This window comes from Theropithecus gelada, chromosome 10 (assembly GCF_003255815.1).
Source record: "Theropithecus gelada isolate Dixy chromosome 10, Tgel_1.0, whole genome shotgun sequence".
In the NCBI taxonomy this organism is placed as follows: Eukaryota; Metazoa; Chordata; class Mammalia; order Primates; family Cercopithecidae; genus Theropithecus; species Theropithecus gelada.
The window spans coordinates 74313746-74338066 of record NC_037678.1 but is presented as its reverse complement, the minus strand read 5'-3'; the positions used below and the strand labels follow the sequence as shown (position 1 = coordinate 74338066).

Below are 24321 nucleotides of genomic sequence, written 5' to 3'. Positions count from 1 at the left end.
TCTACATAGACACAGTAACAGTCTGCTCTATCTTTCTTTCTCCCACAATCACACTGTATTATAATCATTTATAATAACCTGTGAGTCTGAGTGAATCCTCAATGTGAGCAGATGTTTTAGTCCTGGAACCCCCCCCCCCCCACCTGACCCACAGATCACTCACATCCGTTTGCACCATCTGGCAGCGCTGTGCCCGGATCCGGCTCACAAAGCCATACACGTCCACCTTCCGTTCTGTATGCATCATGTCCAGCATGGCATCAATGACGACAAAGGTACCTGTACGCCCTACACCTGCACTGTAGCCAGAAAGCAGGGGGTTATAGGGATGGTTGGCCTGCCTTGTGGGAGCAGAAAGGGAGGGGCAACACAGGCAGGGGCTCTTCCTTCAGGGTCTAAATCCTAATTCTGAATGGGGTAGAGCTGGGACTCTCCAGGAGCCAACAACTCCAGTATGTCCTGAATCCTGACCTCCAGCTATTAGGACGAAGCATTCTGATACTTAGAAGGGTCCGAAGGCTGCAAATATACATGGCCAGCACTTGACCTAGCCTTTTGGCTTCATAGCAGGGTCTCCCAGCTCCTAATCTTGGAGGACTGCCCTACTCTCCTGCCTCAAGTCATATTCTCCACCCTGCACTAGAACTTGGAGTCTCTGGCTGTTGCGCTGGTGCCCCAGTAGTTCATCTACTCCGTGTCAGCCTCCTTAGCCAGGGCCCTTGTGCTATTCCCCTGCTCTGGCCATGGGGGCAAAATGTAGGGGTGGGGGGACAAGGGTCAGGCCACACTGACCTGCAGTGGACCACGATGGCCCCTGCATACTGAGGGTTACAGGCCTTCACCTTCTTGAGGAACTTGAGCATGCCGATCGGGGTAAAAGGCACCCCAAAGTCTGGCCAGCTGGTAAAGTGGAACTGAGTGATGAGGCGCTGTGGCTTTCTGTTGGTCATGTCGCCCACCTGTGAAGTGAGGAGATCTTGTGTGTTGGCCCTGATACCCAAGGGTGGGCAGTACCAGGGGAGGGAAGGTGACAGCTGTGGTTGTCAGTGACAATGGAAAAGTGAGTGTACCCAGGGGAGTTAGTTAACCACGGACACAAGATCCCACAACTAGTCAGTGGCAGGGTCAGAACTAACATGCAGTGCTCCCAGCTAAGCCCTCTTTTCGTAGTACCACACTGCCCCTTGGCTGAAGGTGACCTTTGCTGAGGTCTCCAGGGTTGCCTGGAGGGCTGGGGCAGGCCTATTACATCCTTGACGTTAGGAGTCTTTGGAGTAGGAAAGGAGGAGAAAGGTGAGTCAAGCACCTAGGAGACTGCACTGCCTCCTCGTACTCCCTTTGCACAGTGCTTGGTCATATTTAAATGATCAGACTTCATCTCAACAGGTAATTTTTCATCAGTCATGAAAATACTGCTCCTTTAGCTTTGACAGAGAAGTTCCCTTGAGCCCAGATCTCTGGTTTCAGAATTCATACTGCATACTCAGCAACTCCTGACCACCCTGAGTAAGGGGGGATGACCCAGCCTGTTCCCTCTCTCTTAGTGGTCAGCAGGTCCAACATAAGAACTGAGAAAGGACAGAGGAGACAGTACCTGCTGGATGCAGAACTTCCGTACTGTGTAGTCTACCAGGACAGTCACATCCTCTACAGACACCCGAATATTCCCATAGGTCCAGCAGCCTTGGTCTGGCCAGTACTGGGCGCACTTGCACTGGGAAGAAAAAGACATGCATTCCCTGACCTTAGAACTCCTGCCCATGGCAGATGTAAAGGGCCCGGAAGGAAGAGCCCACAAAGCCCAGATTAAAGTCCCCCAGAGGGCCCTTTGACCTCTTCTCTACCTCAGTCAGCTGCACATTTACTTATTCAAATATGCCCTTTTCTCAAGTTCCTTAGCTGCCATCTATTGAGCACAGTTTCCTAATTTACACACAGCCCTAGTCCCATACTTCTCAATGTTTCCCACCCACACTCCCTTGGTTCAGGGCGAATCTGAAGCCATTTTACCTACAAAATCTGCACTTCCACAACATTTCAGGTCATGCTCTAGGAGAAAGCCTGTTTGAATCCCTCGAACCAGCAGCCTGCTATGAGTGAGCCACCAGGGTGGACTGATGCAGACTGCAAACCTGCCATGAGAGGCCTAGAGCTTTTACTGTTGCCTGGGCTTTGGATAGCTTCCAAGAGCCAGAGGTTTGGTTGGAAGAAACTAACCTAAAGCCCAGCCCTAGCAATGTCTTCCCACGCTACTGTGGAGCTGTTGATCATAACACCCGATACCCTAAGATCAAGGTGACTCAAGGGCCATCCTTGAGAAAGACTGTAACGAATAGGTATTTCTCTCTGGGGCTCGACCCCAGGACCCAGGATTGGCTCTGGTTGTGGCCCAGTGACGGAGCTGGTTAGGCCAGGCATGCACTTGGTAGCCACAAAAGGAAAAGGACCAGTTAGGAGGCTGCTTCCAGGATCAGGCCAAGGCCTCAAATTCCCTTGGGCTTGCAGGGTCTCAGTTCGTAAAGCTTCCTCTGCTGATCCAGGATAAACCAAGGGCCTCAGCAGGTGGGGCAGAAAACCAGGGAAATAAGGGACTAGAGAAGCCAGGAGAAAAAAGCCCCTGTGTGGGCTGGGCATGGCGGCTCACACCTATAATCTCAGCACTTTGGGAGGCTGAGATGGGTGGATCATGAGGTCAGGAGATCGAGACCATCCTGCCTAACACGATGAAACCTCATCTCTACTAAAAAAATACAAAAAACTAGTTGGGCGTGGTGGCAGACACCTGTAGTCCCAGGTACTCGGGAGGCTGAGGCAGGAGAATGGCATAAACTCGGGAGGCGGAGCTTGCAGTGAGCTGAGATGGCACCACTGCCCTTCAGCCTAGGCGACAGAGCGAGACTCCATCTCAAAAAAAAAAAAAAAGCCCCTCTGTGGCTTTTCCTTAGCTCATGGCCCAAGTCAGTCTCTTTCAGGCTGTTTTGGAATCAGGGTGCCTTGTTTGACTACCAAATACAGGGAATGTGCTCTAGGCACACACCTGAGGTTCATCTGAGGCTTCCAGGCCACAGCAAAGTCTGGTAGACTTCACTGTGTCTTTCTGGATGAACCACTGGTACAGCACCCACAAAGGGTAGACACCCAGGCTTAAACTCAGAGCTTATATGCAGAGTGATCCCTCCTCTGTTCACACCCAATTTCTCCACTTACCTCCTTTCTCTCCTTCAGGTTGGTAACCATGACGATGGTGGCTGTGTTTTGTTCCCAGATCATCCTCCAGAAATCATTCACCGTTTCTTCTTTTGGTCCTAAAGTAGCCAAGAGCAAAAATAAAGAGAACATACACCAAGAAGAAAGATGCTGGGAGGCTGGGAACATCCATTCCCAACTTTTGGAAGCTTGTGCCCAAATGTGTCCAGCTAAGTATCCAACTCATGTATCCATCCACCCCATTACTAACTGAGTATTTTCCATGTTTCTACCATGTATGTGCCAGACATTTCACTAGGATGCGGTTAGGGGGAAGGCTGTCAAAATATAAACAGAACATGAATGATGTCTCCCAAGGATATCACAGTTGGGAGTTAGAAATAATGACTGCTGACAGAATACCTACATTATGGACCTCACAGTGAGCTGAGTGCTTCATATGGCATTTACTCCTTCCTATTATGCTCTGAGGTGGGTGTCATCAGCCCCAGAAAGGTTGGATGACTTGTTCAGGCTAGAATTCAAAATTTACCTCCCATATAACCTTTTTCAGGAAGTCACTAGAAAATTCTAAACAAAAATGAGAGGCAAACAGAGGAAAATAAATGAGATCCAACACAGCAGAGAAGCTAATGGAATTCCCAGGGTACTGGTCTTAGAATGATAACTCTACCAGAGGATAGAGAGCAACCAATCCACAGTGCAACTGAAGAAAGAAGATTCTAGAAGGATCCCAAGATAAAAAAATTAAACCTCATGTATCTAAAGATACTGAGAGAAGATATATACACCTGGTAAAGAGTTTGGGAGGAAAATCAGTGGTAGTTATATAAAAAACACAATGACTTCAAAAAAGGGGGAAAAAAACCTATACAAAAAATAACAATACTGTTTTGGCTAAGAATATTTGTAAACTCATAATAATAATAAATATCACCTTAACCCCAAATTGTGATTTGACTCTTCTGGGAGAATGGGAGGATATGTGGGTACACGTCTATTTGACTGAGGGGGAGGTGCTCTGTAAGGGGATCAGATGATGTCATCTACCATAAGAAGCCAATAGGTAAAAATGGTTGCCCCAGGGGCATTAGACTAAAAAAGTGAAAAGAAAAGGGAGGAGAACTTTGTTTTTATAAATCTTGTAGTCCCTAATCACTCTTTCTCTTGAGACAAAGTCTCGCTCTGTCACCCAGGCTGCAGTGCAGTAGTGCAATCTCAGCTCACTGCAACCTCCGGCTCCCGGGTTCAAGTGATTCTTGTGCCTCAGCCTCCCAAGTAGCTAGGATCACAGGTGCGCGTCACAACGCCTGGCTAATTTTTAGTAGAGATGGGGTTTCACTATGTTGCCCACGCTGATCTTGAACTCCTGGGCTCAAACGATCCTCCTATCTTGGCCTCCCAAAGCGTTAGGATTACAGGCATGAGCCACCTTGCCTGGCCTCAATTACTTTTTAATGCTGCAAACATCCACATATTTTTTCTAGGGTTCCAAGAGTGAAGACACTTGTTAGAACAGCAGGCCTGGAGATGTGTGTAGAACACATAAGGGACATGGTGCTGGGTCCCTGCTCTGAGGGTTCCTAGACCACCTATCTGAATAATGGTGAAGCTTAGGCCCATGAGCTGGGGGAGAACCAGCCTGGACCCTGTGAGGTGGCTGATCCTCTCTGGAAACTGATTCCTTTTTTTTTTTTTTTTTTTTTTTTTTGAGACGGAGTCTCGCTCTGTCGCCCAGACTGGAGTGCAGTGGCCGGATCTCAGCTCACTGCAAGCTCCGCCTCCCGGGTTTACGCTATTCTCCTGCCTCAGCCTCCCGAGTAGCTGGGACTACAGGCGCCAGCCACCTCGCCCGGCTAGTTTTTTTTTGTATTCTTTAGTAGAGACGGGGTTTCACCGTGTTAGCCAGGATGGTCTCGATCTCCTGACCTCGTGATCCGCCCGTCTCGGCCTCCCAAAGTGCTAGGATTACAGGCTTGAGCCACCGCGCCCGGCCTGGAAACTGATTCCTAATTCGAACTCTGAGCAGCCTGGCTGGAACCTAAGGTTAACTAGCACCAAGGGCAGAGGGCCTCACTAGACTGTGTTTTGTGTATACGGCCTTTTCCAGTCTTTTTAATACACATATACAAAAAGACTTATTTTAATGGATTCCCGGATACTAAGTCATCAAGATGAAGGCTGTTAGTTGTAAACATGTATGACAGATTACAATTCTTTCAGGTGGTAAAAATTACAGAAAAGCTACAGCATTCTGGTTAATCCATTCAGCATTTGGGAGTAAAAACCCAAACCCATTATGGGATCATGGTTAAATCTAAGAGTAAAAAGTTGTCATTACTTTACCTTGTGCAGCAATGAATTTGTTCTTTTCTTGGTAGCCCTGGGGTGCGGGGAAGGAAATAAAAAGAAAGAGAAAACCAAAAATGAATAGAAATGAAATTCTCCAGTCTGACTCGAACCAGTTAACAAAACCTGAAAAGGTTCAGGTACTTAACAAGGATAACCAAGTCTAGATATTCCCAAGGGATTAGCTTTGGAGCTAGGAATTAAGAGATTACAGAACTCAAATAGTCTAGGCAGTCTTCTCAAATCGAATTATAACATGTGGCGGCACTGCTTAACTAATACAGAGTAATGAGAATGAGGCAAAGCTATTGATCTTATGTTATGTTCAAGGCAAAGATGAAATGTGGCTCTCTGGCTCCTGAGATGTCTCTAGATTCTGAAAGCTGAATCTCAGTGGGCTCTAGGTGGTAGCTACATTCCTACCAGTAAAAAGAAACATGTCTAAGATCCTATATATTCTAGGCTGGGCGTGGTGGCTCATGCCTGTAATCCCAACACTTTGGGAGGCCGAGGTGGCAGATCACCTGAGGTTAGGAGTTTGAGAAACCCCATCTCTACTAAAAATACAAAATTAGCAGGGCGTGGTGGTGCATGCCTGTAATCTCAGCTACTCAGGAGGCTGAGGCAGGAGAATTGCTTGAACCCCGGATGCAGAGGTTGCAGTGAGATCACACCATTGAACTCCAGCCTGGGCAACAAGAGTGAAATTCCGTCTCAAAAAAAAAAAAAAAAAATCCTATATATTCTTAGACATCTAAAAATGAGTAAGGAAACTGGTTTCTCCTAAGGCTCTAGGCTGGAAGCCCACCTGCCAAATGTGCCACTGTCTCTGTTTCATCTCCTCCTGTGACCAGTGTTAGGTCAGCTGACCTATGTGTTTCCCAAACTACAAACCCCACTTTCCTCTGCCTTTCACCACTACTCCATGGTGCCTAGTTCCCTTCAAGATCCATGTGTGTGGTCTTAGTTCTCTATGCAAAAAGTTAAGTGGTTGCCAGGGGGGTGAGAATGAAGATTAATTGTATTTAGACACTGAAGTTCTTTTTGGGGTGAGCAATGTGCTCTAAAACTAAGGGGACAACAGCTAGAGTACAAGGTTCTTCTTTTGAGGGGATGACAATGTTCTGAAATTGACTGGTGATGGGCTGCATTTATCTGTGAATATACTAAAAAAACACTGAATTGTAAACTCTGGGTGAGATATATGGTATGTGAATTACATCTCAATAAAGTTGTTAGAAAATGTTCTAAAACATTTATGGTGATGGCTGCATAACTTGGTAAACTTACCAAAAATCACTGAATTCTCACTTAAAATGGATGAATTTTATGTTTTATATATTATACCTCAATAAAGTTAGGGGGAAAAAAGGGTTTGATAAGTGTTAACTAGCAGCCCACAAAAAGGATGTAACAACGGCCTCTGAATTTGCTTCAGCAAAGGATGCTGCCCTACACACTAAGCCCAGAGAAAATTTGTTCCTCTTTCCCACTGGATCTCTATCTGTACATAACACTGTTGGCTGCCAAACCCTTCCTGAGCCATGCTTTACTCTTTGCCTTCTCAGATGCTCTCTTCTCTTGGTCTCCTTCCATCTCACCCATGGGCACCTGTTCAATGTGCCTGGCAGGGGCTGTGGGTCCAAGGTCTCTTTTCTTGCCCCACTCCTTTCTTTAATGACTTCCAAGTCCACAGCTCTAGAGTATTTCCTCTGAGCTCCATTTCAATATGACCAACTGTATGCTGGATACATCTACATGGATATATCACCCTCCAGTCTCTCATATATAAATCAACCACCAATTCTTGCTAAATTCTACCTCCACGTAGTTTTCACTTCATTGCCGCTTTCTCATCAATCCTCATCATTTGTGACCTGCTATTGCAATAGCCCCCAATTGGTCTCTCCTAAATCCATGTTGTACATGATAGCCGCAGTGATCAATATGTAAATGTGGCCACACTACTCCTTGCCTTGAACACTTTTCAATGGTACCCCATGGCCTAGATAAATTCATCAAAACCCCTCAGCTGTACTGAAAACTGGCAGACACTATAAGGTGGTTCACTTAGCACCCACTCCTGCTCCCTTCTAGCCTGACTATCTTACAGCTAAATTTCCCAGACTCCCTAGCAGCTCAGCAATCCACGAGATCTAGCTTCTTCCTAGCAGATGCTCCCACACAGACTTGGGGTAGAAATGAGCAACATGAGATAATGACTGTGCTAGAAATCTGGTCTTTGGGCAAGCATAGTAGTAGAAGCATCCGGTTCTTCTGCAGCACTGTGCAGAGGTTTCACTAAGACAGTCACATGTTGCATACATCTATAGCTGCTCTGCTCTTTGCTGAGCAGCATCTAAGCCTGGCTCACTGGACCTTCCACAGGTTTTGTAAGATACCTAGTATCTTATAATAAACCCCTTTCTGCTTAAAAGAGTGGATGAAAGGTACACTCTGTAGTCTGCAAGTAAGAACCCCAATGGACACACTTGACATCCACTACCTTTCAAGATCAAGTCTCATCTCCCACCACTTCCCATCTTATACCTTATGACCTAAGACTGCTATTTCTAGTCTCTGTGACTTTGCTCATGTTTCTCCTTTGCTTTGAAGTTTCTGCCCAACTTTCTTCTCCTGAACTCTGACTCACTCTTCAATAATGAGCTCTACTGAGTTACCAGGTTGGGCTGAATGTTTTTTCTCTGAACTCCACAGAACCTGGCAATACCTCCTTTGCACACGTAGCACATTACAGGAAATGACCTAACTACCTGTGTAGTATATGAGGGATTACATCTTACCTGTGTAACCTTTAAGCCTACCCACAGTGCTTGGCACACAGCAGGTGCTCAAAAAATGTTGACTGAGTTTAATAAACTGTGAAATCCAAATCTGTAATCCCTGCTCCCCACTTATTTGGTTAACCACAGGTTTTTCCCTGCTTTTGTTCCCTCACTGAGTTCATAAGGTCCCCCATTTAGCCCTCTTCATCTAAACTCTGTCTACTAATAACTAATAACTGTCTAATAACCATCAAGGCATTATGGGATGCCCTAGTGTAAGCTCTAACTAAACATGGTCAAGGGATAAGCCTATTTCTTTCTACTGTGCTATTACCATGAAGAGATCCCCATCTCAGCTGCTTAACAGCCTTAACATGCAACTAATTTTTGTCAATTTTCACCTTCAATGTGGGAAGGGACCAAACTGGTTACGGTGGCAGATGCTGCTGGTTACTAACTCAAAGCCATTCCTCACTTTATTCTTTGCCATCAGAGCCACAATTTTGTTTGAACATTAACCTTTCACTGGCTTGAAAGGTGCCCATTCCCCAGGCTCAGAGGGGTAAATCATGATCATTCTCAAGGTCCTAGCCAGTGATTAGAGAGGGATGTGAACATGTGATCCAATCCTGGCCTGCTGGTCCTGAGGACAGGGTGGTGGGGAGGATTCTGTGAAAAGCCTTCCTCCCTAATAGACAGAAAATCGTAGGCAGGTATGTTCCTCTTCTGTGCAGGATGCTGTGTTTACAAATAATGCTTGGGACTACTGCAGCCATCTCGTGACCATGAGACTGTTGACAGGGCTAAGCATAACTGAGTAGAAAGATGGAAGCACCTGGGTTTGTAAGGATGTCACTGACCCATGGAATCAGCCAACTCAAGAACTTGTCTGCATTTGCTTTCATATTATGAGACAAATATATGTTCCCAGCTGGGCACAGTGGCTCACATCTGTAATCCCAGCATTTTGGGAGGCAGAGGCAGGTGGATCACTTGAGGCCCGGAGTTCAAGACCAGCCTGGCCAACGTAGCAAAACACCGTCTCTACTAAAAACACAAAAAATTAGCTGGGCATGGTGGCACATGTCTGTAATCCCGGCTACTCGGGAGGCTAAGGCATGAGAATCGCTTGAGCCCAGGAGGCAGAGGTCGTAGTAAGCCAAGATCGCACCACTGCAATCCAGACTTGGTGTCAGGGTGAGACTGTCTCCAAAAAAAAAAAAAAAAACAATGTTCCCATCTAGATAACTTTTAGTTGAGTATTCTCTTACCTGCAGCTGGACACACTAACTGATCTTGCGTTACTCTTCTGCGTAACATTAAAGTCAACCTATTCCACCTAATCTCTTCATCATGATCTTTGAAGTAAGTTCTAGGAATTCCTGCTGATTAATAGCCTTTCTCCATTTTCCTTATCGACTGCAGCAATTATTTGTCTAGTCAGGGTCCCTTTCCTTAAAACCACAAACATGTAAATATTAACGTTAAACATACATACAGGAACTTCAGCAAATTCACTCCAGTGAGAATGCCTGGACTGCCCCATTTTTGAAGTCCATCTAATAGCCTATTTTTTGGATACAACCTCTTTTTCTTTCATCTTTCTCCTTTTCTTATGCTGTTCTTTCATTTTCTCAAGATCTCCAGTTCCTCAATCCTACCAGTTTTTCCTAGAATATTAGTTTATTCCTAACAACTTCCTGATGCTTTTCTTTTCTACTGAAACTGAAGCCCTTGGTTGACTACTTGAACCAGCAACTGACCTTCCCTTTTGTCTGAGTACCACATGTTCTCTGCATTTACCACCAATCCCAGGGTGCAGATGAAGAAAAAAAAAAAAAAAAACATCATACAACTCAGCACCCCCCAACCCCCATCAATGACATCCCACTGTAGGTAGGCTGGCCCTCAGTGCAGCTAGACATGCCCTTCGCTTTCTCTCTTCAGTATCCTTTTCTCATGGACCTTAGAAGCTGTTCCAAACTTTCGCTGCTCTCACGTCACAGTCCCATTCCATTTGTTCAGTAGACAACCATGAAAACATAGGTGAGTTGCCTCAGCTTGCTTTATCCACACCTACGAGTCATCTCTATCCATTCTGTCCTCTCCTTTAACACTCTCGGAGGAAGAAACAGCCCTTCTTATGTTCACACTAATCTCTCCATCAGTGTTCTTTTTTTTCCTTATGGTAAAATACAACATAAAATTTACGATTTTAGCCATTTTGACTCTTTTTTTTTTTTTTGAGAAAGAGTCTCACCCTGTCGCCCAGGCTGGAGTGCAGTGGCGCCATCTGGGCTCACTGCAACCTCCGCCTTCCAGGTTCAAGCAATTCTCTGCCTCCGCCTCCCTAGTAGCTGGGATTACAGGCACCTGCCACCATGCCTGACTAATTTTTGTATATATGTATTTTTTTTTTAGTAGAGACGGGGTTTCACCATCTTGGCCAGGTTGACCTCAAACTTCTGACCTCAAGTGATCCACCTGCCTTGGCCTCCCAAAGTGCTGGGATTACAGGTGTGAGCCACCGTGCCCGGCCGATTTTAGCCATTTTAAGTGTACAGTTCTGTAGCATTAAGTATATTCACACTGTCGTGCAACCATCACCACCATCCATCTACAGAACTTTTTCATCTTCCCCAGCTGAAACTCTGTACCCACTCCTCATTCCTCCCTCCCCCAGCAACCACTATTTTACTTTCTGTCCCTATGAATTTGACTACTCTACATATGTATATATAGTCTATATTCTATATGTACAATCATACAATATTTGTCCTTTTGTGACTGGCTTATTTCACTTAGCATGATGTCTTCCAGGTTCATCCATGTTGTAGTATGTATTAGAATTTCCTTCCTTTTAAAGGCTGAATAACATTCCACTGTATGCATGTACCACATTTAATTTATTCACTCATCTGTCAATGGACACTTGGAGTGCTTCCACCTTCTTTTATGACTAATGCTGCTATAAACATGCAAGCGGAAATTTTATCCAGTCTTCTCACGCATCTTGCATCAAGAGCCAGACTTGCTTTTGCCAGCTTTCCCTCTCTCTTTTTTCTGTTCAAATTCACTCTCTCTACAGGATCCTTCCCCATAACCTATAAAACATACTCTTATCTCTTTATGTGTTTTTTCAGGCTACTGGCAAAGACAAAACCAACCAAACAAAACCCTCAAATATCTCACACAGAATGTTCTATAAACATTCTCTAAATCATCTTTAAAAACCTCCTCTTGGCCGGGCGCGGTGGCTCAAGCCTGTAATCCCAGCACTTTGGGAGGCCGAGACGGGCGGATCACAAGGTCAGGAGATCAAGACCATCCTGGCTAACACGGTGAAACCCCGTCTCTACTAAAAAATACAAAAAACTAGCCGGGCGCAGTGGCGGGCGCCTGTAGTCCCAGCTACTCGGGAGGCTGAGGCAGGAGAATGGCGTGAACCCGGGAGGCGGAGCTTGCAGTGAGCTGAGATCCGGCCACTGCACTCCAGCCTGGGCGGCAGAGCGAGACTCCGTCTCAAAAAAAAAAAAAAAAAAAAAAAAAAAAAAAAAAAAAAAAAACCTCCTCTTAGTAGCAACTCTTCCCTCAGGCCTTGGTTCATATATGACTAATCAGATAGTCATATATATATATACACACATATATAATATATAACATAGCTGGTGTCATGTCAGGTATTCTTTTCCTGTTCTCCCTTATTTTTACATAAAATACATATTTAGATACAGATTTCTACATGGGAAACCTTAGGGAACGACAAGAGGGTAAATTTAAGAAAATGATTAAAACTATTTGACTGACCATAAAAAAAAATTCAGTCACTTAAAAAAACCAGATTTGTCACGGAAAACATGAAACGACAAATATTTCTTCTAACACACAGCTGTGGAGGAGCCAAGAGATGGTGGCAATGGTCAGGCAGGGAAGTGAGGGGGAAAGCACCCGCTCCTTACGTTGATGAATGAAGCATTGATGTAATCAGAATCTGGAACCCCTTCGACTGGTGTCAGGTGGACTCTAGAGTGGTCATCTAGGAAACAAACCACAATATTTCAGTAAAATCAAAATTTATTTCTCACAGAACCTGATGCAACCAGGACAGTTGAGACATCTGTGCCTATGTGCACTGACTCATACTTGTATAAAGATGCCACTCCAACAATATAACACTGCAAAAAATTGGGAATACCTTAACTATCATTAGTGGACTAGTTAAATAAATTAAGATACATCTACAATGTGGAATACTAAGTAGCTGAGAAAAAGGAAAGTTTCTTGACAGATGAACTGACAAGACAGATGAACTGTTAAGAGAGAGAAATGTGTACAGTATACTAATCATATTAAAAAATATGTATTATATACACACATACCCACACCCACAAACATACACACATCCCCCTCCTCCAACATATGCACATAAATAAGAAGACAAGGCCGAGCACAGTGGGTCACGCCCATAACTCCAGCACTTCGAGAGGCAGAGGCAGGTGGATCACTTGAGGTCAGGAGTTCCAGACCAGCCTGGCCAACATGGTGAAACTCTGCCTCTACTAAAAATACAAAATTAGCTGGGTGTGGTGTCTGGCATGTGCCTGTAGGTAGTCCCAGCTACTTGGGAGGCTGAGGCAGGAAAATGGCTTGAACCCAAGAGGTGGAGCCTGCAGTGAGCTGAGATCATGCCACTGCACTCCAGCCTGGGTGACAGAGTGAGAAAGAAAAAAGAAAAAGACAAAAGTATCTGTAAATGCATAGTGTAGTGGTCCTAATTTTTTGGTTCCATACTTCACTTATAAAAATGTAAGCAGGCATCTCTAATATATGCTCATTTATTGACAAATTATGCACATATGCTAATGTATTATGTACCCTGAAATATAAAATTTTTAGGGTCTGGGTGTCGTGGCTCATGCATGTAATCCCAATTCTTCGAGAGGTCAAAAGTGGGAGGATTGCTTGACACCAAGAGTTTGAGACCAGGCTGGGCAACATAGCAAGACCCTGTGTCTAAAAAAAAAAATTAGCCAGGCATGGTGGCATGAACCTGTAGTTCTAGTTACTCAGCAGGCTGTGGCTGGAGAATTACTTGAGCCCAGGAATTCGAGGATATGTATCTACGATCACATCATTGCACCCCAGCTTGGGTGGCCCTGTCTCTAAAAAAATAAATGAAATAAAAAATTTAAAAGGATGAATTTTTATTTTATTTTATTATTTTATTATTTTTTTGAGATGGAGTCTCGCTGTCGCCCAGGCTGGAGTGCAGTGGCCGGATCTCAGTTCACTCCAAGCTCCGCCCGCGGATTCACACCATTCTCCTGCCTCAGCCTCCTGAGTAGCTGGGACTACAGGCACCCGCCACCTCGCCCGGCTAGTTTTTTGTATTTTTTAGTAGAGACGGGGTTTCACCGGGTTAGCCAGGATGGTCTCGATCTCCTGATCTTGTGATCCGCCCGTCTCGGCCTCTCAAAGTGCTGGGATTACAGGCGTGAGCCACCACACCCGGCCGGATGAATTTTTAAAAAGCAAATATACTGGCTGGGCTCACTGGCTCATGCTTGTAATCCCAACGCTTCGGGAGACTGAAGCAGGAGGACTGTTTGAGGCCAGGAGTTTCAGACCAGCCAAGGCAACACAGCAAGACCATCTCTATAAAAAGTAAAAAAATAAAACATTCACAGGTTCTGAGGATTAGGAAATTTTTTTCTTTGAAAAGCAAACATAAAAATCAAGTGAGGTTCAAACATCTTCCTCTCATATTTCATTAAATTATGCATATCTCATTCTGGATACCAAAGGCCTAGAAAAATGTCTGTTGGCTTATGGATCAACTGATTAGCAATGGCTAACTCTGGGAAAGGTTTATACAGAGAACTCTGCATTAGAATTTCTTTCAAAGAATACCACAAAAAACCATCTCTACCACCACCATCACCCGCTGCTTCCTGCCTGATCCTAGAGAAGCTGGCTCTCCAGAACCTCCTAGAAACTTGAGGCCTGACACAAAAATCCTCCTGGATCATCCTAACCGACTCTGAGTATGCGGGATCCACAAAGGCTCTTTCAGACCAAAGTCTTCCACCTACTCTATTTATTTATTTTAATTAATTAATTTATTTATTATTACTTATTTTATTTATTTTACTTTATTTTTTTGAGACAGGGTCTTGCCCTGTCACCCAGGCTAGAATGCAGTGACACGATCTTGAGTCACTGCAACCTCCGCCTCCCTGGGCTCAAGCGATCCTCCTACCTTAGCCTCCTGAGTAGCTGGAATGACAGACACACGACACCATGCCTGGCTAATTTTTTAAGGTTTTTGTAGAGATGAGGTCTCACTATATTGTCCAGGCTAGTTTCAAACTCCTGGGCTCAAGTGATTCTCCCACCTTGGCCTTCCAAAGTTCTGGGATTACAGGTATGAGCGACTGAGTCCTGCCATGAACCCACTCTTGTTATCCACCCTGCTGTGCCCAACTGGAAGATTCTTTCCATGTTCAGAAAATCCCTCTAGAGATGTAATTTCAGGTTACATCCCAAGAAACACTAAAGGCACTCACAAGGCAAGATGTTTACATATCGATTTTTTTCCTTGTTTTCCTCCTTGGAAGCAGCCTCACAGGTGGCCTGGATAGGACATGCAGGGAGAGCCTGAAAGGTTAAGAGAAATTAGAGGAATTATTAGCAGGGATAAACATCAAACATGCAAACTGCTGCACCAACCCTGACCCAGTAGCACGTTCTACCTTTTTCCTGGGGGGAAAAACATGGGCCCAGGTTATGCAGCCTAACATAAAGAATGCACCTCTCCCCCTAAACAGCCATAAGCTCCTTAGAGTTCAACAACACAAGAATCCTCGGGGGCAGAATGCTCTTTCTGTTATGTAAGTATAGCATGCTCTTTACATGATTACTGCGTGGTTAGGAGCCTGTCGTTATGATGTTAGGCCAAAATGGCCTACCCTTGTAAATGGGAATGGGGATATAACTGAAGGAATGGGCCATTTATCCTCATGTTAATTACCACCACATAAAGATGACATGCATCTCAGAGTGAACCATACAGGAGGGTTCTGGATGGCCAGCTGATTTAATATCTTTTCTAGGGATCTAAGGGGGCATGGTACCCCAGCCTCTAGCATCATGTGGCAAGGAAGCAAGGACTGGTGGGTGAGTGGGAGGGCATTCATATGGATGCAGCAGTTAAGAAGCAGAATATTTGGGTGAGGTGACATTAAATTTGCAGCAGTTTTGGAGCAAATGTAAATTAGTTAGTGCAGGGAGGTTATCACAATGATTTGACATGAGATAGTCTGGGTTTCTATGAACTTGAGCACATCTGTTTTCTAGGTCCAGTTTCCTCATCTGTAAAATTGGGGCTGGGTGAAGTGGCTAATGCCTGTAATCCCAGCACTTTGGGAGGCTGAGGAGGGTGGATCACCTGAGGTCAGGAGTTCAAGACCAGCCTGGCTAACAAGGAGAAACCCTGTCTCTACTAAAAAGACAACAATTAGCCAGGCATGGTGGTGCACACCTGTAACCCCAGCTACTCAGGAGGCTGAGGCAGGAAATCGCTTGAATCTGGGAGGCGGAGGTTGCAGTGAGCTGAGATCACACCACTGCACTCCAGTCTAGGCGACAGAGCGAGACTCCGTCTCAAAAATAAATAATAAATAAATACACAAAATTGGAACAACAATATCTGCCACACAAGGAGATAATCTCACGTGTGGCAAAGAATAAGTATTCAAATAAATGAGTTTTATGAGAGTGGGAAGCTAAATTTTATTATTTGATCTGTTCTCCTCTTGTATGTTTCATATATAAAATTAAGGATGAAAAAAGGAGCTGGGCGTGGTAGCTCACACCTGTAATCCCAGCACTCTGGGAGGTAGAGGTGGGAGGACTACTTGAGGCCAGAAGTTTGAGACCAGCCTGGGCAAAACAGCAAGACCTCGTCTCTACATTAAAAAAAAAAAAATTAGCCAGGTATGGTGGTGCATGCCTGTAGTCCCAACTACTCAGGAGGCTGTAGTCCTAACTACTGGGAGGAACACTTCAGCCCAGGAGTTCAAGGCCATGATCACACCACTGCAGTCCAGCCTGAGTGACACATACAGTGAGACTCTGACACTATAAAAACAAGTAAGAAAGCAAAAAGGGAGGCAGTTTAAAATTCCAACCCTAATTCCGAGCAAGTGACTTGGAAATACATTTTATGAGCCTTAAGAAAACTTTTTGAAAATACTTTTTGACCCAGTAATTTCATTTCTGAGAACATACCCTAAGGAAATAAAAATCTTTATGTCCTAATTATTTACTTCATCATTATTTAGAATGACCCAAAACTGAGAACAACCGTAGTATTCAGCAGTAGAGGAACAATTCATGCATTACTTTTCATTCATTCTTTCAACAAATATATATTTTGTACCTACCAGGCACTGGGCTACATACAGAGCAAAGAGTGGGGAATCAAATATAAGTGCAGTTCTTGCCCTCAAGGACAATATAAACTTGTGGGTGAAAAGCAGACATTAAACAAATAAAACAAATACATATATAATTATACACCACCATGAATGCAATCAAAAATAGACTGCTACTAGAGATGAAGTATCAAGCGCCAAATTTGGATTACAGGTGGGTCTCTCTGAGGAAGGATGAGTGTAGAAAATAGTATTCCAGGCACAGAGAACAGCATCTGTGGTAACCCAGAGGTAGGAGAAGGCTTGGTTGTGTGAGGAACTGAAAATCAGTGCAGGTGTCACGCACAAGGTGAGGCTGGTGGGGATGGCAGGAGGAAGTAGGAAGAGATGAGCCTGGCAGTCAGATCATCCATTTCCAGGTAGGTCCTTAATAGGGAGTTCAAATTTTATGCTAAGTGCATGAGGAAATCATTGAAGGTTTTTAAAGTGTGATCCATTTTCCATGTTAAAGAACTACTTGTTATTACATGCAAAAATGGACTACAGAGAAGAACTGAAGCATGGAAAAATGACGATACATGGAAATGGATGCATTTGAGACATATTCTGGAATTAGAATTACTACATTTGGGCCAGGTGCGGTGGCTCACGCCTGTAATCCCAACACTTTGGGAGGCCGAGGTGGGTGGATCACCTGAGGTCTGGTATTCAGGACCAGCCAACCAACATGGCGAAACCCCATCTCTACTAAAAATACAAAAAATTAGCTGGGTGTGGTGGCACATGCCTGTAACCCCAGCTACTTGGGAGGCTGAGGTAGGAGAATCGCTTGAACCTGGGAGGCGGAGGTTGCAGTGAGCCAAGACTGCGCCATTGCACTCCAGCCTGGGCAGAAAGAGCAAAACTCCATCGCAAAAAAAAAAAAAAAAAAAAAAAAAAATTTACTACATTTGGAGATGGAATGAAGGCAAAGTGGATTGGGAAGAGCAAGAGGCAGAAATGAATAATGAAGGTTTCTATCTTTGATGATGATGATGATAATAATAATAATAATAATAAAAAGATTGAATAAAGGAAATGCCAGCCCAAAGGGAACCAATTTTTGTCAGATAGAAGCAAGAGTTTTTTTGTTTTTTTTTTGGAGACAGGGTCTCACTCTGTCGCCCAGGCTGGAGTGCAGTGGCACCATCATAGCTCACTGCAGCCTTGAACTCTCGGGCTGGTGGTATCCTACTACCTCAGCCTCCTGAGTAACTGGGACTACAGGCATAACACCACCATGCCTGGCTAATTTTTTAATTTTTATTTTTGTAGAGGTGGATCTTGCTATGTTGCCCAGGCTGGGAAGCAAGAGCTTTAAGAAAGGAGCAAATATATTTACTGGAAACCAGCATGACAGTGATAGGATAAATTAAAGTAAAAGACCCAAAGACAGGAAAATTAGGACCTCATAATCCATCTGCCCTTACCTACTCAAGAGATTTCCTTTCAGAATTAAAACCCTGGAGGTTCTGCATGTTATTTTACTAACAGAGGCAATTACCCCTGACCCTATGCTGTGAATACATAAAAGGAAGAAAAGAGTTTCCTGGGCTGGACTCTTACACATGCAGTAGAGACCATTATTTTAGATCGGAATTTCCCAATTCACCCACAGTTTGCATTCTCTTTCTTCACATAGATTTCCACAGGTTTGCACCCAAGTACAGGGCAGGATGAGATGTCAGTTTTTTAAGCCCTGATGGCTAATCCAGAGGAACTACTTTTCCTGCACATCTCTTCTCTAAAATGTAGAACAGAAGTAGGGACAGCAAGACTCTTGAAAATAGTCTTCAATACAAAAATATCAGGAGTAACAAAGACTACATCTCACAGCCCTATCAGCATCCCTAGCTCCTCCAGTCATGATAAAGAAAAACTAGGTCTCAGGTGGACTAAGTCTCCTAAAAAGAGTCAGGAAGAAACAGGAGCTATTGTTTAACAAGAGAGAAGAAAGGGCTTGCCCTGGAGAACACAGCGCTAGATGCAAAGGTTCAGAATGAAGAGCCTACGTCAGAGATGAAAACAAGGTGAATCCTACTCCTTTTGGTTTCTACTCTGAAACACTTAGCTCACAGAGCTAAGAAGGAACAGCTAGAGCAGAAGCCTATAAAATGTTAAACTCTCTAGAAACACTAGGTGGCATCGAAGATCGTTTCATCTCTTGCTCAAGCCTTAATTGGAACCAAGGCTAAGTACTCATTTAGCCTTTTTTTAAAGACATGTCAGTTAAAAAAATTTTTTTTTTCAAACTTATTTATTTTTTAAAAAGTATCCATCACATAATTTAACTTAGAAGTTCTCTTCGGGCTCCTCTTCTTATATCCTCTTCCTTTCCCTCTCACTGGTAAATCTGAACTTTTATATTTATCATTACATTGCTTTATTTGTATCTCGTATTTTTTGCATCCAAAACAATATATTATTATTGCTAGTCTAGTTTTTGAGGAAAATGGAGTCATGATTAAGTGGTGGTTGCTTTTTTTTTGGCTCAACATTACGTTCCTAAGATTCATCCTGGATGTTTGCTTACTTCTGCTACTTTGTAGTGCTCCATTTGAGACCGTGTCAAAATTTACTTATCCATTCTACTACTGATGAATATTTGGGTTGTTTACAGTTAATGGTCCTGCTTTGAGACAAAGCAAGAGCTTTAAGAAAGGAGCATATCTTTCTTGTGCATATGTGCAAGAATTTCAGGTATAGGTATCTTTAACCTTACCAGATAAAGCCAAATTGTTTTTCAAAGTAGTTGTACTAATTTATACTCCCACCAGCAATGTACATGTTCCAGTTCTGTATCCTTATCAACATTTGCTACTGTCAGACTTTGTATTAAATGTAGTTCTGATTTACATTTCTCTGATTATTAATGAGGTTCATCATCTTTCCACTGCATACTGGTCAAAACAGTTTCCTCTTCCGTGAAGTACCTAGTTAAGTGTTTTCCCCGTTGTCCTACTGGATTATTATTATTTTCCAAATGGAGTCTTTTCTGTCACCAAGGCTGGAGTGCAGTGGTGTGATCTCGGCTCACTGCAGCCTCTGCCTCCTTGTGTTCAAGCAATTCTCCTTCCTCAGCCTCCCCAGTAGCTGTGATTACAGGTGCCGGCCACCACACCTGGCTAATTTTTTTTTTGTATTTTTTGTAGAGACAGGGTTTCACCATGTTGGCCAGGCTGGTCTCGAACTCCTGACCTTGTGATCCACCTACCTCAGCCTTCCAAAGCGCTGGGATTACAGGCATGAACCACTGCTCCCAGCCTACTTATTTTCTTAACAATTTGTAGGAGTTCTTTATATATTCTGGATACTTTTCCTTTATCAGTTACCTGTGTTATCTTTTACCAAGGTTGTGGCCTTCCCTTTCATTTTCTTTATGGTATCTATTTATGACCAGAGGTTTTGCATTTTCATGTAAATTCATCAATCTTCCCTTTTATACACTTTAAGTCTTAAAAAATGCTTTCCTATTGTGAGATCAGAAGTATATTTTACTACATTATGATCTCTACATTTTATCATTTTTGTCCTTTAAATTTCAGTGTTTATAGCAACTGGAATTGGTTTTTGTGTTTGGTATGTGACAAGCATTCAATTTCATTTATTCCCACAGGGTTACCAATGGTCCCAGGCACTACTTATTGTGAAGACTATCTTTTCCCCACCCAAACTGCAAGAGCATTTCTGTCATAAACAGGTTTCCACTTACACATGGATCTGCTTCTGGGCTCTTTATTTCATTCCATTGGTCGATCTGTCTATCCCAGTGCCAATACAGAACTGTCTTAATTACTAAAATTTTATAATCTCTTTATATCTGGTAAGGCAGGTCTCCTCACCTTGTTCTTCTTCTTCAGGAATGTCTTGGCTATTCTTGAATCTTTTCTCCTCCATATAAATTTTAGAATCAGCTTGTCAAGTTCCACAAAAAACCTGTTGGGATTTTTATTGGAATTGCATTGAATCTATATATATTGGGGGAGAATTGACGTCTTTACAAAGTTTAGCCTCCTAATCCATTGATCCTATCTCTTCACTAATTTAAGCTATTTTCCTTTAATGTCTTCAAACATTTTAACAATTTTCTCTAAATTGTTAAACCCATTCCTGGGTACTTTACATTTGGATGCTATTGTAATTGGCACCTTTTAAAAGGTATTATCAGGTTTTTTGTTTGTGGCCTATGTATAGAAATGCATTAAATTTTTATGCTGCTTCTGTATCTAGCAACCTTGCAAAAATAACTTATTAATTCTATAATATGATGAATCTGTGGGTTTTTCTGAAGACAATATTTGGTCTGTGAAAAATTTATATTTTGTCCCTTCCTTTGCAATCCTTATACCTTTCTTTTCTTGCCTAGATCTCCAGTACAGGTCTGAATCTCATTCATTTTTAAGTTTGAATCTCTTTTTAATACTCTCACTCAACAGTCACCAGTGCCTGAACACTGCAGTGACAGGAAATTTACTACCTTCCAAGGTAGGTCTTGGAACAGTTCTGTTTAAAACGACCCAATACCCAGATACACAATTTCTTCTGCATTTCCCTTATAGTAAGCAATGTAAAACCCAGATGTCAGCTGGCATCTTCTCTGCCCCTTGCAAAGCCCAAACTCCCAACTCTCTGGGCAGTGGAATTCCAAAGCCCTTGTCACAGTTCCTGCTAATTCCTACAGGACTTTGGCTCTGATTCACTTATTTTGGGACAACTCATCAATGTAGAGGCGATTTCACCCATCTTAACTCAGATGCCACACTCCGTCCCATCACTAGATGACACACACATGCCTTCTTCATCTGGCAATCTAAGAGATGTGGGGTCCTGAGGAAGGTCACATCTCACATTGCACAGATTCTGACTATTTCACTGGCTTCACCTCCTTCCCTCTTTTCTTTCTCTCCTATCCCATATCCCATTCCTCTCAGGAGCTAAGCCTTTTTTTTTTTTTTTAAATCTTTTGAGACAGAGTCTCACTCTGGTAGCCAGGAGGCTGGAGTGCAGTGCTGTGATCACTGTAGCTCACTGTAGCTCCTGTAGATCTATAGAGTGAGCACTATAGCTCACACTGTAGCCTCCAAACTCTGGGCTGCAAGTGTTGGGCTCAAATGATTCTCCCACCTCAGCCCCCTGAGCAGCTAGAACTATAGGCATGTGCCATCATGCCTGGCTAATTAAAAAAATGTTTTTGTAGAGATAAGGTCTTGCTACATTGCCTAGGCTGGTCTTAAACTCCTGCCCTCAATCAATCTTCTCGCATTGGCTTCCCAAAGTGCTAGGAGATTACAGGCATGAACAACTGCACCCACCCAGGAGCTAACCCAATTTTATCTTTTTGTTTCTTTTTAAACCTTGATAATGCCTTAAGGATCTCAATTTTCCCTGAAAATGGGGGCTTCTGAGTGGTTTTTCAAAGTATTTCTTTTAAATAAATTCAAAGATTCCTAGAAAGACAAATGCTGGTGAATAAAAAAGCTCCAGCTTGTAATTAGGATGAAAGCCACACCCTAGAACTTCTAAGCAGGTGGGCATTCACAGAAATGCTACAGTCTCCTTTTAGCCTGTCACATATCTGAAAACAGCTGTCATGTCCTATGTGTGTTGTTCCTTTAGTTTTCACCCCCATGGTCGAGTTTCTCTCCAGAACAACATCCCATTTGGTGATATCCCTTTTTACAGCGACCTGACCACAAGACCCTTGACACAGTTCAAACTAGGCATAGCAACTTCTTTATTCTAGATGTTATATATCCATCGAAGCAAACTAAGTCCATTATATTTATTTCCCATATTTTAAAAAATCTGCTTTAAAAATATTATAAAAAGAATATGCTTGTTTTAAGTCAAATAATTTAGTAGAAAACAAAGTTCCCTATTATGTCTCTCCTCTCTTCCAGCCTCTTTGTAGGCAGCCACTGTTGACAATTTGTAGTCTTTCAGACTTAAAAAAGCATTAACATACCCAAACACACATAGATACACATATTTTTGAAAACAAAAACGAAATTATCCCATGTTTTCTCACATAACAATATGACTTAGAGATCTATGTGAACACATTTATTTTAATGATAGTATAGAATATCATAATGGATATAAGAAATCATCTGGCCATTCTATTTGACAGATACTTGCTTTATCTTCTTTGCTATCATAAATAATGCTGTCATAAACATCCTTGTACAAATATATATTTGTACAATAAGGGTTTTTAAGAATCTCAGAAGCTTGGTCAGACAACTCAAACATTAAGATACTGATTGGTACTGCCAAAATCATCCCTCCAATGCAATACCAATTTGAACTCCCTCACCTGTGTGTAAGTCTCTGCAGCCCCATACTTTTGTCCACAATTGATATAAATCTTTTTAAATTTTCAAATCTGATAGGTCCAAAATAATGGTTAGCTTTAATGAGTATTTCCCTGATTACCAGATATAGTAGATCTTCTTTTCATATCTTTACAGACCATTTGTATTTCTTCTGTAAATTGCCAATTTCTTGACTGGATTGTTTACCTTTTACTCACAGGTTTGTATATTCTGGAGCATTCTTTGTCTACCTATGGCAAACAGATTCTCCCAGTTGGCCACTTTTTTATGGCATCATTTGTCACAAAGATGTTTCAAATTTTAATATATTTACTATCTTTCAAACTTTTCCATTCTGGCATCTAAATCTTACTGTAAGTAGCTTAGAAAGGCCTTCCCCATCTGATGGTTATTAAAAATATTATTCTATGACAGTAGACACAAATTGGTTTGTTTGCCCTATGTGCTACTTCTCCTCTTCCCTCCCAGGGCTGACTGATCCAAGCACAGTCATACCTGACTCATACTGGGCCAATCAGATTCTCTCCCAGGATTCTAAAAACTAGGAAGAAGCAGGGGCTTTCCTAGAAGGGCCCCAAAGCCACCAAGGTAGGGTCGGGCTCTACCTGAGGCTTGGTACTCCAACTTATCTTCTGATTCTGCCAGCTCTGCCAATGTCTTCCCAAATCAACAGTTCTGTTTGTTTTTTTGCTTAATTTAGTTGAGTTGACTTCTCTTGCTTTTAACTAGGGAGCTTAACTGATTTAGCAATTACTATCAAAGTGGGGTTGTAGTTGAGAGACTGCTGGGGGAAATGTGGGTGATGTTACTGGGTTCAGATGGAAGGAAAGAAACTGTCAACCAATTGCCAGGATGGGAAAGAGCAAGCTGCTCATAGTTCATAGCTGCACAACTACTATTTTAGTTATTGCCTGCAATTACCTGTGATGTGTTCAAGCTGGTGGTAAAGGAGTAGGGGTGTCCCAACTAAAAGGAGAGGGGAAATGTTGAAACCAAGGAGTAGGATTACTTTTGACAATATTAGAGAACAAAACAAGAAACATCCCAGCTCCAATATCAAATGCTCACCTCGAAATGAAAACCCAAGACTCAAGGCCTTTACATTACTATGCATGTATTTTGCTAAATGAAATGTTAAGATTTCCAAATTTTGCTAGTTGCTGAATTTTA

At 42.9% G+C, this 24321-nt stretch overlaps 1 protein-coding gene across 3 annotated transcripts in view; it reads right to left on the bottom strand.

Moving 5' to 3' along the window:
- Window positions 1-24321, bottom strand: part of PTPRA (protein tyrosine phosphatase, receptor type A) — a 174476-nt gene that overhangs the window by 17203 nt on the left and 132952 nt on the right. For all 3 annotated transcript variants that reach the window (XM_025400744.1, XM_025400743.1, XM_025400745.1), the window contains 7 exons: window positions 14909-14999; window positions 12302-12378; window positions 5554-5590; window positions 3208-3305; window positions 1595-1714; window positions 793-959; window positions 164-299 (listed from right to left, as the gene is read on the bottom strand). In XM_025400744.1, coding sequence (XP_025256529.1) covers window positions 164-299; window positions 793-959; window positions 1595-1714; window positions 3208-3305; window positions 5554-5590; window positions 12302-12378; window positions 14909-14999 — 726 coding nt within the window. The remainder of the gene's footprint in view (window positions 1-163; window positions 300-792; window positions 960-1594; window positions 1715-3207; window positions 3306-5553; window positions 5591-12301; window positions 12379-14908; window positions 15000-24321) is intronic.